The sequence below is a fragment of the Octopus sinensis genome, linkage group LG6, assembly GCF_006345805.1.
Source record: "Octopus sinensis linkage group LG6, ASM634580v1, whole genome shotgun sequence".
Taxonomy (NCBI): Eukaryota; Metazoa; Mollusca; class Cephalopoda; order Octopoda; family Octopodidae; genus Octopus; species Octopus sinensis.
This window is the reverse complement of record NC_043002.1, coordinates 83,883,872-83,899,627: the sequence shown is the minus strand read 5'-3', so window position 1 is coordinate 83,899,627 and position 15,756 is coordinate 83,883,872. Positions and strand designations below refer to the sequence as shown.

The window sequence follows — 15,756 nt, the reverse complement described above, 5'->3', positions numbered from 1 at the left end:
ACACAAACACACACGCACGCACGCACGCACGCACGCACGCACGCACGCACGCACGCACGCACACACACACACACACACGCACACACACACACGCACACACACACAAGTTTTATGATGGTTAAGTTTCCAACTATTCTAAGTAGCAACAAAATAAGCTATTTTTTGTTTTACAGACAGCTTTTTAACTGATGGAAAACAGCTAATTTTGTTTGTTTTTTTTTTTGAATAAATACTCTACTCACCCTAAAGGCATTAGTAATAATAAATGTAGTACAAGATACGTTAAGGTTTGGTTTGAATTTCTATTAAAATATCTCTGTTGGAATATTCGGTACGTACCACTTGCGTACACAACCGCAAAAAGGAAAAGGACTGGAGCTGAAAACTTCATGGTTTGTTTTGGTCGCCTGATTCGTTTCCAACTTACAGAGGCCTTTCACTTTGAGCTTAGTTTATATTAGTTATTCTAGCAGATGGTTCATTCTCAAGACAATTGTTCATTGAAAGTGAAAAGGTCACGCCCACTTATATATATATATCCATATCTACAGCTATATCTATATCTATATCTATATCTATATTTATATTTATATCTATGTCTATATATATATATATTATATATATATATATATATATATGATTTTAAATTTTAGTTAAAATCTATTCTCATCTTCGTTAATTTCTTCAGTGTAGTAAGTGATATACTGTAAAGAATTGAACTAAAGGAAAGAGAATAAAGAATTGAGCGGTAATGCTGATAGTCAACAGGTGTTTTCTGTTTATTAGATTATGCCTTTAGTTCTGATACACTTTCACCTCAATAAACTATTCTTCCAGTTATGTGAGAATCAATGCAGAGACTTAAAAAACTACAAAAGCGCCATTGCTCATTGGACAATTTAAACCTAGCACTACAAATGGCCCAATTGTTAGCCCTGTATAACTAGCTTTTATTTAGAAAAAGAAATCACCCTCGCATTATTGTTGCTTCGGAGTGTTTACTTTTGTATGCAGCGCAAAATCGAAAATATGAATAGAATTGCTTTACATCTTAACTCTTTGAAGTTTTAAAATATATATATATATATATATATATATATATATATATATATATATGCATATATGTGTATAAAATAACATGTGCTTGCAAAATTATGTTAAGTATCATATAAAATTAAATCCATTCCTTAAAACTGTTCATTTTTAATTTTAATTTCTGTGTTATATTGTTTCTAATTTCTTGATGCTATAGAACATAAAGGGTGAAACAAAAGCAATGTCAGCTACACGAATTGCAGGTTACCATTTTGACATTAGAAGATCATGTTTAAACGTATTTCATCTATCGTGTATTTTACTCATATAGCAAAAGTGTAATAGTATATTTTTGATCGAGAGATCTTCTTTTTCTGCTACATTTTTTGGGGACTGGAAGTGGTGTCTTTAAACTAACATTTTTGAGAGACATTGAAAGGCCTGCTTCTGCATAACATTTGAAAAGAATTAAACGGATATCCGGGAAATATACTGAATGTAAAAAAAGAAAAAGAAAGAACAAAAAAAAAAAAGAAGAAAAAAGAAAAAAGAAAAAAACCCCCAGACTATCTCTCTAGTTAAATAAGATATATTTATTGGTTAACCAATTATTAAAAGAAACCAAAGATTTGTTCAGCACATCTAATTTATGAAGGGACATTTTAATGCAGTTCATAGCAAATCCGTCTGTTCGATATAGTTAAATATATTTTCAAGCAAAATGTTAAACTTTTAACTAAAACAGAAACACATTTTCATACTAGAGATCTGTTTCAAAATAAAGGATTGCAATGCTGCAAAAGAATACTGGTTTCTAATTTTTGCACAAGGCCAGTAATTTCGATTACACCGACCCTAGTACTTATTTTATCGACCCCGAAAGGATGAAAGACAAAGTCGACTCCGGTAGAATATGAACTCAGAATGTAAAGACGGACGAAATGTCGCTAAGTATTTTGCTCGGAACGCTAACGACACTGCCAGCTTGTCGCTGGTAAAAGAATATTATTATGTCTTTATATTAATCAATATTGACAAAAATTATTCTTCTTTATCATAAATTTTAATCTAGAGTCAACGTGGCGTATAACAGTAAAAAGAATAGATGTCTACCTAAACTATATTTGCTATATTTCTTCTACTTGTGTATTTAAATTTTAAGAATGGTTACAGGTGCCTGATAGGCCATCCACTGGTTCGCTGCATTTCTAACCGCGAGATTGACACAGGTGGCACAGTGAAGATCTGTATGACATTCCAAAAATACTCCATCTGAGATTCTTATGTGAATAGATGCACACACTTGGATGTATGCTTCAATATTTCAAACAACACATCATTTCAAACATATATTTAGAAACACCAGGAACTCTCTTAACTCAAGAAGTCTTGTCGCTTTGTTAGCGACTGTCTTGAACTTTCCCAAGAAGAATTAAATTAAACTCAAAGAAAAATCATATATACATACACACATATATACATACATGCATGCATGCACCCATGCACGCATACATACATACATACATACATACATACATACATACATACATACATACATACATACATACATACATACATATACACATGTCGCATGTTTGCCTACATGAGGCTGATAACATCATAAGACTTGGAAGGTAGCTCCTTGAACAACACTCTTTGTCTGATAACCTAGAATACATGTCCAAAGAAGCAGCACGACTCTACTGCAAAGTATCATCAGATGAAAGGATGAGTCTATATGAAGAGAAGACTATGCATGGATACGTTAGTAGAAAGCTCCGTGATGATAGTAACATCGATCATCAAAGCAATTTATCATGGACCAATAGCAGGATTACTACCTCCTACTTTGAAGGGTATTCGTTTGCAAACTAGGAAAGGAAATATCAACCAAGTACCTGATTCACAAAAGGGATAAAGATGCAATAAAAGCCGCACAATGTGACAACTAATGCAGACTTTGTGGAGTTTACACTGATGGTATCACCCACATCATAAGCAGTTGTCCGAAAATGTCATCATGGTATTATCTACTGATGAGACATGATGTTGTAACTAGGACACTCTATAATGAAATCCGTCGGAAGGATGATCCCGAGGACAAAGAAATAAGAATCCACAATATGGTAGAAGTCATAGCCACTCATAATAAAAAGGAGTACTGGTGGAATGTCGCAGTGAAGACCTTAATAAAATGTGAGCACAACAAACCCAATATAATGATTTGGGATTGAGAAGAGAAACTGTGCACAGTTGTGGAAATTAGCTGCACAGCAGATGTTAACATAAAGCTGAAGATCAGTGAAAAAGAGAACACTAATACTGAGCTATTGAGAAATCTGCAGTTACTCTATCCAGATTACAAGTTCAAGTTTATAACTGTAATTATTGGGGCCCTGGGATATGTAACACACTGCCTAAATACCAATCCTGAGAAATAAGGCTTCTCAAAACCAGAAAGAAGAAAGCTAATTCGAAGACTATAGATCCAATCCATCACTGGAACTGTAAAAATCTGTAAGACTTTCCAGAAGTTTATGATTTAAATATATATAAGCATGTCTAGATATGCATATATATGCATGGGAATACATACATAAAACATACAAGTCTGCACATACATACATACATACATACATACATACATACATACATACATACATACATACATACATACATACATACATACCCTGTTGTTGATGTTGAAATTCCAATGAAGGAGCCTTGGATCTAGGTTAGAATCGGTTCTTTATTGGCAAGAAATTTTGAAATAAACTGAATAATGACATACATACATACTTACATGAGCATGTCTAGATATGCAGCTATATGCATGAGAGTACACACATAAAACAAAACATACATGTCTACACATATACATACGAAAATATCCTGTTGATGTTGTTGAAATTCCAATGACGGTACCTTGGATCTAGTTTAGAAACTAGTTCTTCCTCTATTGGCATGTGTGTTTGTATATATGAATATATACAAACACACACATAGATAAAAATAAATATAACACCACCTTCGGGAATTGAAACTTTTGCTTCCTGTAAACCCTGTAGTCGAGTCAACCACTACATCAGTATGACATTGCGGGCATAACAACAGTCGATATAAGAAGTCGCAATGTAACTTAACAAACAACCGTCTACAAGCGACCTATTAACAGGTGCTGAATATTAATTTATGGTATGATGCATATTGAATAAGAGGCGGCGAGCTGGCTGAATTGTTAGCACGTCGGGTTAAATGCTTCGCAGCTTTTCGTCCGTCTTTACGTTTTGAGTTCAAATTCCATCTGGGTTGACTTTCGGGGTCGATTACATCGAATATCTGCTCTCCTCCAAAATTCAGACCTTGTGCTTAGAGTAGAAAGGATCATATATATCTGATATAGCAGACATTTGTGTGTGTATGTGTGTGTCTGTATATATATATACAGACACACACATACACACACACATATATGCATACATATATATATATATATATATATATATATATATATATATATATATATATATATATATATACATATATATAGTAGCATTATGACCCGGCAACGACGGGTCATAGTGCTAGTGCATGTATATATGTGTATATATATGTGTACATATTACATGTACATATATATATATATATAAACATCTACACATAAAATACAAAATACAAAGTTATATCTTGATATCGCTAGTGATAACAATACTCAAAATATATAACAGACTGGAATTGCAAGCCCGTCTCTTGCACTTTCGATCAATTGTATCTTGTCCTCCCTCTAGTATAGAAATGTGGCTACAATCCAGCCTACCTCTACTGCTATTGGGTGGGGGTGACATTTTAAATTTTTATCCGGGACGTCCTACGTCCCAGATATAAAGGTAAAAATAAAATATTTCCACTTTGCAAGTTCGAGTCGAGTACTCCCTTGCATGCTCCGTTGACTCGAACCTTGCTTCTATTGTGGCGAATTTACCGCCTCTGGTTAGCTATCTTTCATAGTCGCACCAAGACACTTTTCGATGGTGCTTTCCTCCAGGTGTTCAAATTTTTTTCTCTACATTGTATACTTTATAGACAATAGTCTTTTCTTTAATTTAATTTTTTATTATCCATCTGGACTATTCCATTTCTGCACGCTAATTTTATTTTTAATTTATTCCCATTCATGTGAAACCACTTATTCAAGTTCAAGTCATTGATGCAATTTTATACCAATTGCTATTTTTACTTTTGTTATGTTACGATTATATTATACTTTAGTTTGATTTTAATTATTACTTACCACATATAATTCAATTGTTATTATTATATTTATTTTTAAAGTGAAAGTATCTGACATAAAATAGAGAAATGTTTTTTTTTTCACTTTTAACACGTAATACTGAAATAGTGGAGAATATATGATATTGCTACGGGCTCGCTCTAGGCAAGAAGTTGAACATTTTTTTGCCCATGAAACTACATGGACCCTAAGTAAGGCATGTGTAAAATTTGAATGAAATTGGTTGTGTAGTTCTCAAGTTTTAGGGAAACACACAGACAGACACATTCTCAGTTATATATATATATATATATATATATATATATATACATATATATATATACATATATAAATGGCCATTTATCTATTTATCTATTTATCTATTTATCTATTTATTCCCTCCACCTAACAAACCGCCTACCTCTTCTTGACCACCAAAAAGCAATTGTCTTCTAATTTACCAAAAAACCCCATCCCATATATCTGTTGAATTTCTATTCATTTATTCTATTTATTCATTTATTTATTTTCTTACTGATTCTTCTCATTCCAAAAATGCTCTGGCCTTTTGACCACTCCCCTAAGAGCAATAGCCTGTGACCTGTTTATCTCCTAAATACCAACCTACCCAAAAAACGTCCCCCCTGCCACCACCACTCCATTAAATCTGCCTAAATGAATAAATACCAGAACTTATTTTGATAGCCAGCTTCCTGAAGATTTCATCTGAATGAAACAGTTCTAGTCCTGTAGAAGCTCCTTCTATAAAATAAATTAATTTACTCTGCTATGTACTGAGTACCTTATTTACTGTGGTTTACCCCGACTCAACCCGGGACCTACATATATATATATATATATATATATATATATATATATATATATATATATATATATATATAATATATATATATATACACAGAGGTGGGCACCGTTAATCGAAAGCTAACTTCGTTAAGGATTAACTTGTTATCCAAAAGGTTAACTTCGTTAAGCCCTTAATTCTTTGAAAGTGTAACGGAAGTTAATGCTAATCCGTTAACGTTAACATGTAGTGAAAAAGGCATAACTAATACCCCACCAACTTCGTTGCCTTATAACTTCCAGAAAAATTGACACCGTTTAACAAACTTTTACCAAATAATCGCTTATATCCTGTAGATTGAGTGTAAGTAAAAATTTGTTGGAAATTTTTTTTCCGAGGGGTTAGGGAGACGAGTTTCAGAAAATTCACATGACTCGACATTTCCCACCTCATATTTTCTGGAAAATAGGAATTTGTATATGAAATTCTATACAAATACCTTTTAAACGATGTAGATTACTATTATAAAGAAATTTATAGGAAAATTCTTTGGAAGGGGGAGAGATGGAGGAGTTTCTGGAAAACAGATTTTCGGACCAGACGGCCTACATAAGTTGAAATGTCTCCGTTTTGAAGGGGAATTTTTCCAATGTTTTTCACCAAAGTCTTCAGAATGATGGGAGACACCTTTTCACGAAAAACAGAAAAAAAAATTTTTTTCACTCCCGCCGCCCCTTCACTATCCCAGTTCGAAACGAGTTTGGCCATTTATTTTTCACTATGCACTTAAAACCGGTGAAACATTTTCAGTTTTAAAAAATTGCCAATAATTTCAGAGGAAAATGTGTGATTTAAGGGATATCTGGCTGTTATTTCTAGCACATCTCAAAACCTCCCTCCTTGTTTCTTTCTCACTCACATATCTATTGATATTTTTCAATATTTTTCTCACCATAAACAAATTTTATGGAATGATGATGTCAAATTGACACACGTGTAGTCCCAACCGATCGAGGCCGTGTTATGTGTGTATGTGTAAGAAAAAAACACACACCTAAACACATCTTTAGTGTTCATATTAATCTGTCAAATGTAATGCTTATTTATTCGTATTATTTTGAATTATTCAGGTTAAAGAGAGGTGTCCACAATATTTGCTTGTAACTTTGTAAATTTTTTACATACAGATTTGAAATTTTGTCAGTGGGTGCTTTATATACCACTGGTTTATTGTTATGTAAATTTAGCTGACCCTGCTGAGTAAATTTGACTTTTATGGGCAGGTAAATTTAATTAACAGGTGTAACAGCAATAACATTATGGATAAACACTAAAATTGAAATTCTAAATGCATCTTACCTGTTTGATTTGTTACTAAAATTCAACTGACAAAAATGTTGCCACTTTTCAAGATGAGGTACATTAATTTGAATTATTTAAAAAAAAAAAGCAGTTATAATCGGTACAAGATTTTATTCTTTCGGTAAATATTTCGTACCTCGGTGTGGAATAATTTTTTTCATAGTTTTTTTCGGGTGCATTCAACGTATCTGACCTCCAAATCTGCCGCAAGCCACTTTTTTCCAGAAAAGAAAGGTAGGAAGGGTGGTGGGGACCTCTAAGTTTCCCACCGAGGGAGTATTGTTTCGCGGGTCTTTTTCTTTTCCAGGTTATTTTGCATGCTTTCAACGAATGTGATACCAAGCGTAAACGGCTCCTTTTTCCAGAAAAAGAAAGATTTAGCTGCTATTTCTAGCGTACCCTGCTACCACGTAACAGCTATTTGCGTTCACACCGAAATATTTACCAACTTTTTTCCTTCCATTTACTTTTTCCACTTTGTGGAAGTCAATATTTTCTCTGTTGACATCCATCTCATTTAATTTTGCGTTTCTCCCGGTTCTGAGCTTTCTGGAAGAAAAGCCTTCACATTATCTCAAAGCTACGAAATTTTACTAACGTGATTTGTTTATTTTCTAAAAGATTTCGTAGAGGAATTAGATACAACGGGTTTTGGCCGGTTTAAACATTATAGGGTTAAAAAGTGCCATAACTATAAAGTCAGCTTTTTTAGCCTTTTTGAGGGCCTTAGAACCCCAAAACTATAGTTTTTTTTATTAGCGTAAAAAAATGCTGACTTTATAGTTTTAAATTTCAAAGGGGCTATAAAATGCTGATTTCATAGTTTTGGCATTTTTAAAAGATTTTTAAACGCTTTTAGAGCCAGAAAAGGGTAAAAAAAACTCAAATGAAATACAATATTGTATTATTGATAAAGTGGCCGTAAAAAAAAAAAAAATTTTTTAAATGATATTCTTTTACTCTTTTTACCCTTTTACATGTTTCAGTCATTTGATTGTGGCCATGCTAGAGCACTGCCTTTAGCCCCAGGACTTATTCTTTGTAAGCCTAGTACTTATTCTATCGGTCTCTTTTGCCGAACCGGTAAGTTACGGGGACATAAACACACCAGCATCGGTTGTCAAGCGATGTTGGAAGGGGGGGGGCGGACAAACACAGACACACAAGTACATATATATATACATATATACGACTGGCTTCTTTCAGTTTCCGTCTACCAAATCCACTCACAAGGCTTTGGTCGGCCCGAGGCTTTGTACAAGACACTTGCCCAAGGTGCCACGCAGTGGGACTGAACCCGGAAGCATGGGGTTCGTAAGCAAGCTACTTACCACACAGCCACTCCTACGCCTATATATACATAATTTAATTTTTCCTCTTCTTCTCATCCATTTTGTTGATGAGATTCATGTTGACCTTCACGAAAATTAACATACTAAAATTTTCATCAGACAAGGACGATCTCATGGCACTCAAGATGTCCTTGCCCAGGGAAAATAAACGCTCAGCTGCAGCACTGGGAAAGATGTTGAACTTGAACAAGACCACCAACACTTGCTCACCCAAGAAGACAGCAGCCAGTTGGCATTCCTCATCGTCCAGGAGGGTCGCAAATCTTTTGTCGATGCCTTCCAAAACTGCATTGACCAAAGGGATGCAGTAGACGAGTTTTGAGCTAGCGGAGTTGTGTTAACGGAAGCTAAATGTAACGGAAGTTAATTAGTCCGATAATGATTTTCAAAGTTAACTTAAAAGTTAAATCGTTAACAAAAATGTTAACTTCGTTAATTACCGATTAACGGATTAACGGACTTACGCCCCGCGCTGTATCCATATACACATATAGAGCGTGAACAAAGGTACTTCCCCTGCCATAGGCTCATAAGGCCTGTCTGTCGCAGGATTACTCAGTTTTGCCGGCTGAGGGGACTGGAGCAAAGTGAAATGAAGTGCTTTGCTTAAGAACATAAAGTATCGCCTGGTCCAGGAATTGAAACCACTAGATAACGACCATAAGAACAATACCCTAACCTATTTCTTTACTACTCCATAGAGGGGACAGACAAGGACAGACAAGGACAGACCAACGGATTAAGTCGATTATATCGACCCCAGTGCGTAACTGGTACTTAATTCATCGACCCTGAAAGGATGAAAGGCAAAGTCGACCACGGCGGAATTTGAACTCAGAACGTAACGACAGACGAAATACGGCTACGCATTTCACCCGCCGTGCTAACGCTTCTGCCAGCTCGCCGCCTTCCACTAAGTCACGCACCTCCACACACACACACACGCACACACACACACACACACACACACACACACACACACACACACACACACACACACACACACACACACACACACACACACAATAGGCTTTTGCAGAGTTTCCGTCTATTCAGTTCCACTCGCGGCGTATTAGACGATCCGAGGTTAAAACTCGCAAAAAGTGCCCTTTAATGGGATTGAACACATGAACAAATTTGGTTACTAAGCAAACTTCTTAACCGTATAACAATGTCTTCTCTTTTTATAAACCGTAGATAAGTCTACATCGTCAATTCGCATTCTTTGTCTTATATATTCAGAAGAAGCAGCTGTGATACTTTAAAATATGTATCAATCGTTGTTTACGATGTTTTACAATATATTCTGTATTGAAGTATATTTTTTTGTCCCGTTTCATATAAAAGGAAAAAAAAATCAGTTAAGAAACTGGTTGGCTTTTTTTTTTTTTTTTAGCTGATACCAATTGTGAAACAAACTTCAAGATGTATGTATGATATGTAGTATAAACACACACACACACACACACACACACACACACACACACGTACACACACACACACACACAAGCAACCTCCCCACACACAACTTGCTGAATCTACAAGAAGGGACAGTGCGCATTACATTTGCAGATCCACCGAGACCGGTGTGATCGATGTCGTTAATATTCAGTTTGAACTATTACAAGACAACACCTGCAGGTAAAACATGAGAGGGGACAATATTTCAGCGGGGTGGGGGGTGGGGGGTGGGGGAGTGATGTCCTGGTGAAAAAAAAAAAAAAAGGACCGTGCATATTGGATCTTGCAGGGCTTGAAGTATTGGACGCAGCAAGTGTGATGGAGCGATGGGAAGAGAAGTGGGATGAAAGTGCCCAAGCAGAGGAGATGCAAGACCAGTTAGATACAAAGAACAGAAGATACGTTCGCACACACATGAGAGAAGAAAGGGAGAGTGAGTGAAAGAGAGAGGAAGTGAGAGAGAGAGAGATAGAGAGGAATGGTTTAAATTATGCCTATTGAGAGAGAGAGAGAGAGAGAGGGGAGAGATAGAGAGAGTGAATGAGTGAGGCAGTCTGAAGACTCGAGGTACAAAGCTAGTAAATTACTGAGTTCTCTTTTGTGCTTTTCATTTCACAAAATGAATATTTCTCTATACGCAGTTTTGAAGTATTTATGAGTACTTCGGAAGTGTCCCCTAACTAGGGAGAAATTCCTAGCTATGTTTGCGGAGATATTTACATTTAAAGGAAGATTCATCTAGATTATTTTCTCCTTCTTAACGCTCTTCGGAGGTGGAAGTATGGAGTCCTTTATGTACATTAACTTATTAAAACCGCTCGTCGCTAACACCTCTTGATAATAATGTACAAATCTGTCGAGGATAACTCTATATGCGGATATATCGGAGATTCTTTTACTGTTACCAGCAACGGACATATGGCGTAGTGATTAAGAGCGCGGGCTACAAACCCCAAGATTCCGAGTTCGATTCCAGGCAGTGAACTGAATAATAATAATAATAATAATAATAATAATAATAATAAAAACAAACAACAACATCGAAAAACACGTTAGGAATGAGAACCCAGGCTGGAGGGTATATCAGCCGAAACGTTGTGTTAACAACAAACAAGATGAAGACAAATATCCGTCAAATGTAAATAAAGTAAATAATGTACATTAGAATGGTATTGATTAGAATTCATATGAATATCTATAGTTTTCCCGTTGAACTATTTTTAGGAGCATTATTTGTTTGTCTTGTGGCGAGGTCTAAAGAAATGTCCGTCCAAGAAGCTGATTGTGATTAAATTGGCGGTGATAGTTATATTTAAGTCATACTTGTAGAAGATTCTTATTAAGTTCTTGTATCTATCTATAACTTGACTTAAAATTGTTAGACCATCGTCTCCGTTCACATTTGAGTTGGTAGTAGATGTACCTTTTTGAAAGTATCAAGAACAGTTCAACGAAGTCTGCGACCTTAGTTCCGTTGTAACTCCCCATGAAGGCGTCGAACAGCAGATCACTTTCCATTTTGGTCTAGTAAAAGTCATTCTAATATAAAAGTGATTTCCTACCGTCCAAGACTATTCAAATATCAAGGTCGTTTATCTTAGTGAATTGTCTCCGGAGATCCAGGGCTTTAATGAAGAGAGGTTTCAATGTGAAAAAATAAAAATCCACACGATATTACACTGGGTTAATCTTCAGGTTGGTTTGTCGTAGATACCGCGGAACTAGTTGATAACAGATAAGCTTCGCTTCTATTGTACTAATCCAGTCGCTCTTTTGACATCAGAATTGATGGTCCTGAGGATTCTTAGTATGCGTAGTTCACTTTTAGAGGCGTTGATCAGCCAAGCACATATAAATACTGCAAGTTTTTAATGTGCATGTTATCAAGGTGAGACAGTCTTGCATAAACAGTACTGCCTTCAGCATCTCACATCACACCAATATATATATGTATATGTATGTGTATATGCGCGCGCACACCCACACATACACTCACACACACTAACACACCTACATCCACGCAAGCTTTATCTTAAGTATTTATATGCGATTTCTGGATCATACCATTTGCACATTGAGAGGATTCTAACTTTTCAATGCAGTAGTCTACAGAATAAGCCTCATTCCACCAAATGGTATCTCTAGGACCTGAAAGGGACTTATAACCAATGACTTCCAGTGACATTTTACTCACCATAGAGTAAATACCTAAGTTACTTCTATTGTTGCAGATGTCCAAAGTTGTTCAGGTGCTGTTTTTGCTATTTGTTCAATCTTTTCCAGGGCGATTCTTTCGCAGCCCATGACCCTTCCTAACATTCTTCTACATCTCTTGCTGTTGGTACTGCATTGATCTGTATTTTAATTTAATCAGTTCTTGGTACAATCGTTTTGAGTTGGAATCAAATTGCTTGTTTTGTTCAAAAAATCGTTGGTGTGCCTTTACATTCACACACACACACGTGTGTGTGTATGTGTGTTTTTTCGGGTCTTTATATTCTTTGCTCAAATTTCGCCGAGGCTGACTTTGCCATTCATGGCTGAAGACTCTGGTCTAATGAAGAGCTACCAACCAAAAGCAATGCAGGAGAGGCAATTTTGGTGACAAATGGTTGATAGTGTTCGGCTGCGGACAACACGATAGATAGATAGATAGGCAAGTGTTAGCAGTTAACTGAGCTTAGTGAGAAAGATAAATGTATTTCTGTGAGAGACCTACCATTATATTATTAGTGATCTACTACAAATATATGTATATATATATATACGGTTCAAAGAGTTAAATATCATGGGAATCAGAATAAATTTCGGCTTAATGAAACTGTAGGCTGGAAACAGAATTTGTCCGATATATCTAATTATATTTTCGGTGGGGTCGTTTTCAGAAAGCTAATCTTACCCACCACTAGAAAGTATATCGTTTCGACTTTATTCAGGAAAATAAAATAATAATAGGTACTCAAAATGTGGTTTCTAGTCAATTTATTTCTATCAGTATTCGGCTTTAAGCAACATACAAATATAATCCGCCACAAATTCCAAGGTTCAGTCTCGAACGTTCCCTCTGCTGCATTTCTAGTCTTCTGTCGTACAGTTTCCCTCAGTTTGCTCAAAACCGTTTTACTGGCTTTGAACATTTTTGCTTCGTTCTGTCCTTTGATTCTACAGGTGTCTTTTTGCACAAAAATCACTCTGCTGCTTCTCCCGAAGGCAAACAACTGGATACGGAAAAGCTAAAACAGAAGAAAGTAAAAAGAACAGAAAATTTTAAAAACAGGACTTATTTTCTTTACTTTGAAGCTCATCAGTAAAGAATTGCAGGCTTGTTTGCCGTCAGTCCTTGACAAACATGGTAAAATTTTCAATAAAAAACCTATGAGCTACATTTTTACCACTAAAATAATTTTGCATGTTCTTAATAAGTTTATAAGTGATAAATACACTAGGACATTAACTTGAGAGTTTTTCGTGTTTTTCGGTCCAATCTGAATGTCCCCCTAGATTGGGGTCAGTGCCGTAATACTGTCATTACGCTTGCAGTTGATCATTAGAAGACTTAAAATCAGAAATGTTATCTGACGAAGCATTAATTATATTATAAAGTGTCAAACAAAATTAGGTGTCTTTGCTCGGAGACTTTGAGTACAAGAGTCAGTTCTATCGTCGGGTTAACTCTCGTCCCAGCAAGGAGTTTGGTTTCTTTGCAAGAATTTGAACTACAAAAGAAAAACAAATCATTCGGCCTGATTAATCCACTGAATTTTCAAGTACAATGCTCGCCATAGTAAAATATCTCTTGTATAAATGGTTGTGCGAGAAATTTGTAGAAGGAATTTTTCCGATTAAATCGACTCCACTACTTGACTGGTACTCTATTTTATCAACCTCAGAGGGATGAACGCACAGTTGATCCATGCCGGATTTGAACTCAGATCGTAAAGAAGTGTAATTACATACCGCAAGACATTTTGACCGACGCTCTAACGATTCTGTCAATCCATTGCTTTTTACTTGAAAAAATAATCCTTTCTACTTACGGCACAAGGGAGAAGGCTAGTCGATTACATCTACAATAGTTCACACATGGTACTTTTATCATATTAACCCTGAAGGGAGGAAAGAAAAGGAAAGTTCGACTCGGTGGAACTTGAACTAAGATCGCAAAGTCGGAAAAAATGACGTTAAGCTCTTTTTCTAGCGTGCTAACGATTCTGTTAAATGACCGCCTTTCTTTTGAGCAAAATAATACTCTGGTAAATATTAAGTAAACGCTTAGAATTGTACATTTTCAGCATTTAAAAATATTGCGTCTAAGATTCGGAGGTTTCAAAATGACCGTCAAACTAATTTCAAGAATAGCAGTACATCACAACAGAATCGTTCTAATTGAAGTTCAGAAAATATTTTGACTCTGCTCACTCAAGGAAACGTATTTTGTTTTCCTGACACAGTTTTATCGTATAGTTATGTACAGGCCAAATTGCAGAGAGCATAAAATTTGGTTATATTAATTTTAAGGTAGACTTTGTCCCGTATCTCAGGAAAGTGTTTTTAATTTTGCTTAACTCAGTTCACTGATGTGAAGTATATTTGCCATCTAAATATGGCTAACCACTAAGGGTGGATGTTAATGTAGCTTGTAGCCCCAGGAGAACATCTTCTCCAGCTGGCTATTGACACACTTTCTGTGCTCTATCGGTATTTGCAAAGGGAGGTTATCCTTCCCTCGTCAACCTAAGTGATACGCACGGACTGCAGTTTCTGGGTATTGACCCGTCATCAGTGCACGACAATCACCGGGCACAAAGTGTGTCAATAGCCAGCTGGAGAAGATGTTCTCCTGGGGCTACAAGCCACAGTAACATCCACCCTTAGTGGTTAGCCATATTTAGATGGCAAATATACTTCACATTGTCGTGCAGTTACTGTCTATACCTCGTTCAGAGATTTATTATTGCTTAACTCAGTTTACTGAGTTACAGAAAATATAAAACGGATACTGGACTGTCATACGCGATTGACTAACACTCTGTCCAAGGATAGATTTATTTTTAACCTGCTAAATTCTACTGAATCTCGAGTTGAATACTAGTTTTCTAATTCGTGCACTAACGCTTTTATATTGTTTTTCATATCTCGCTTACAAAAATCCACTGGGAATATAGACAAGAATTTATATACAGGGTGGGTGGAAAGTAACTAAGCATTAGAAATTGTTTATAGAACTTTTAGTATCACTGAAGTCACGATGAAAATATTTTTTAAACAGACAACATTAATGAGGATTCTTATTTTCTTATTATCTTATTTCTTATTTTTTATTTTCCAGATGGCCGGTCATTTGACTGTCCAGGAGCGCGCTAAGATAGCAGCAGGCTATGAAGTGTAGAATTCCATTGTTTTGGTTCAGAGATGGTGGCGTGCATGAGAAGGTAAGCATGCAGCACTACGTCCATATTACCAGCAGTGAA

The 15,756-nt window shown here is 35.9% G+C and overlaps 1 protein-coding gene across 2 annotated transcripts in view; it reads right to left on the bottom strand.

Moving 5' to 3' along the window:
- LOC115213384 overlaps positions 1–499 on the bottom strand; it is a 16,588-nt gene extending 16,089 nt beyond the window's left edge. The window contains exons 1-2 of one of the 2 annotated variants that reach the window (XM_036504108.1): positions 339–454; positions 141–148 (exon numbers count right to left, since the gene is read on the bottom strand). In XM_036504108.1, coding sequence (XP_036360001.1) covers positions 141–148; positions 339–391 — 61 coding nt within the window. In that variant the 5' untranslated portion in view covers positions 392–454. Of the gene's footprint in view, positions 1–140; positions 149–338 lie in introns of both variants that reach the window. The other variant, XM_029782331.2, reaches the window with a different exon arrangement.
- Between the last annotated feature and the right edge of the window lie 15,257 nt (positions 500–15,756).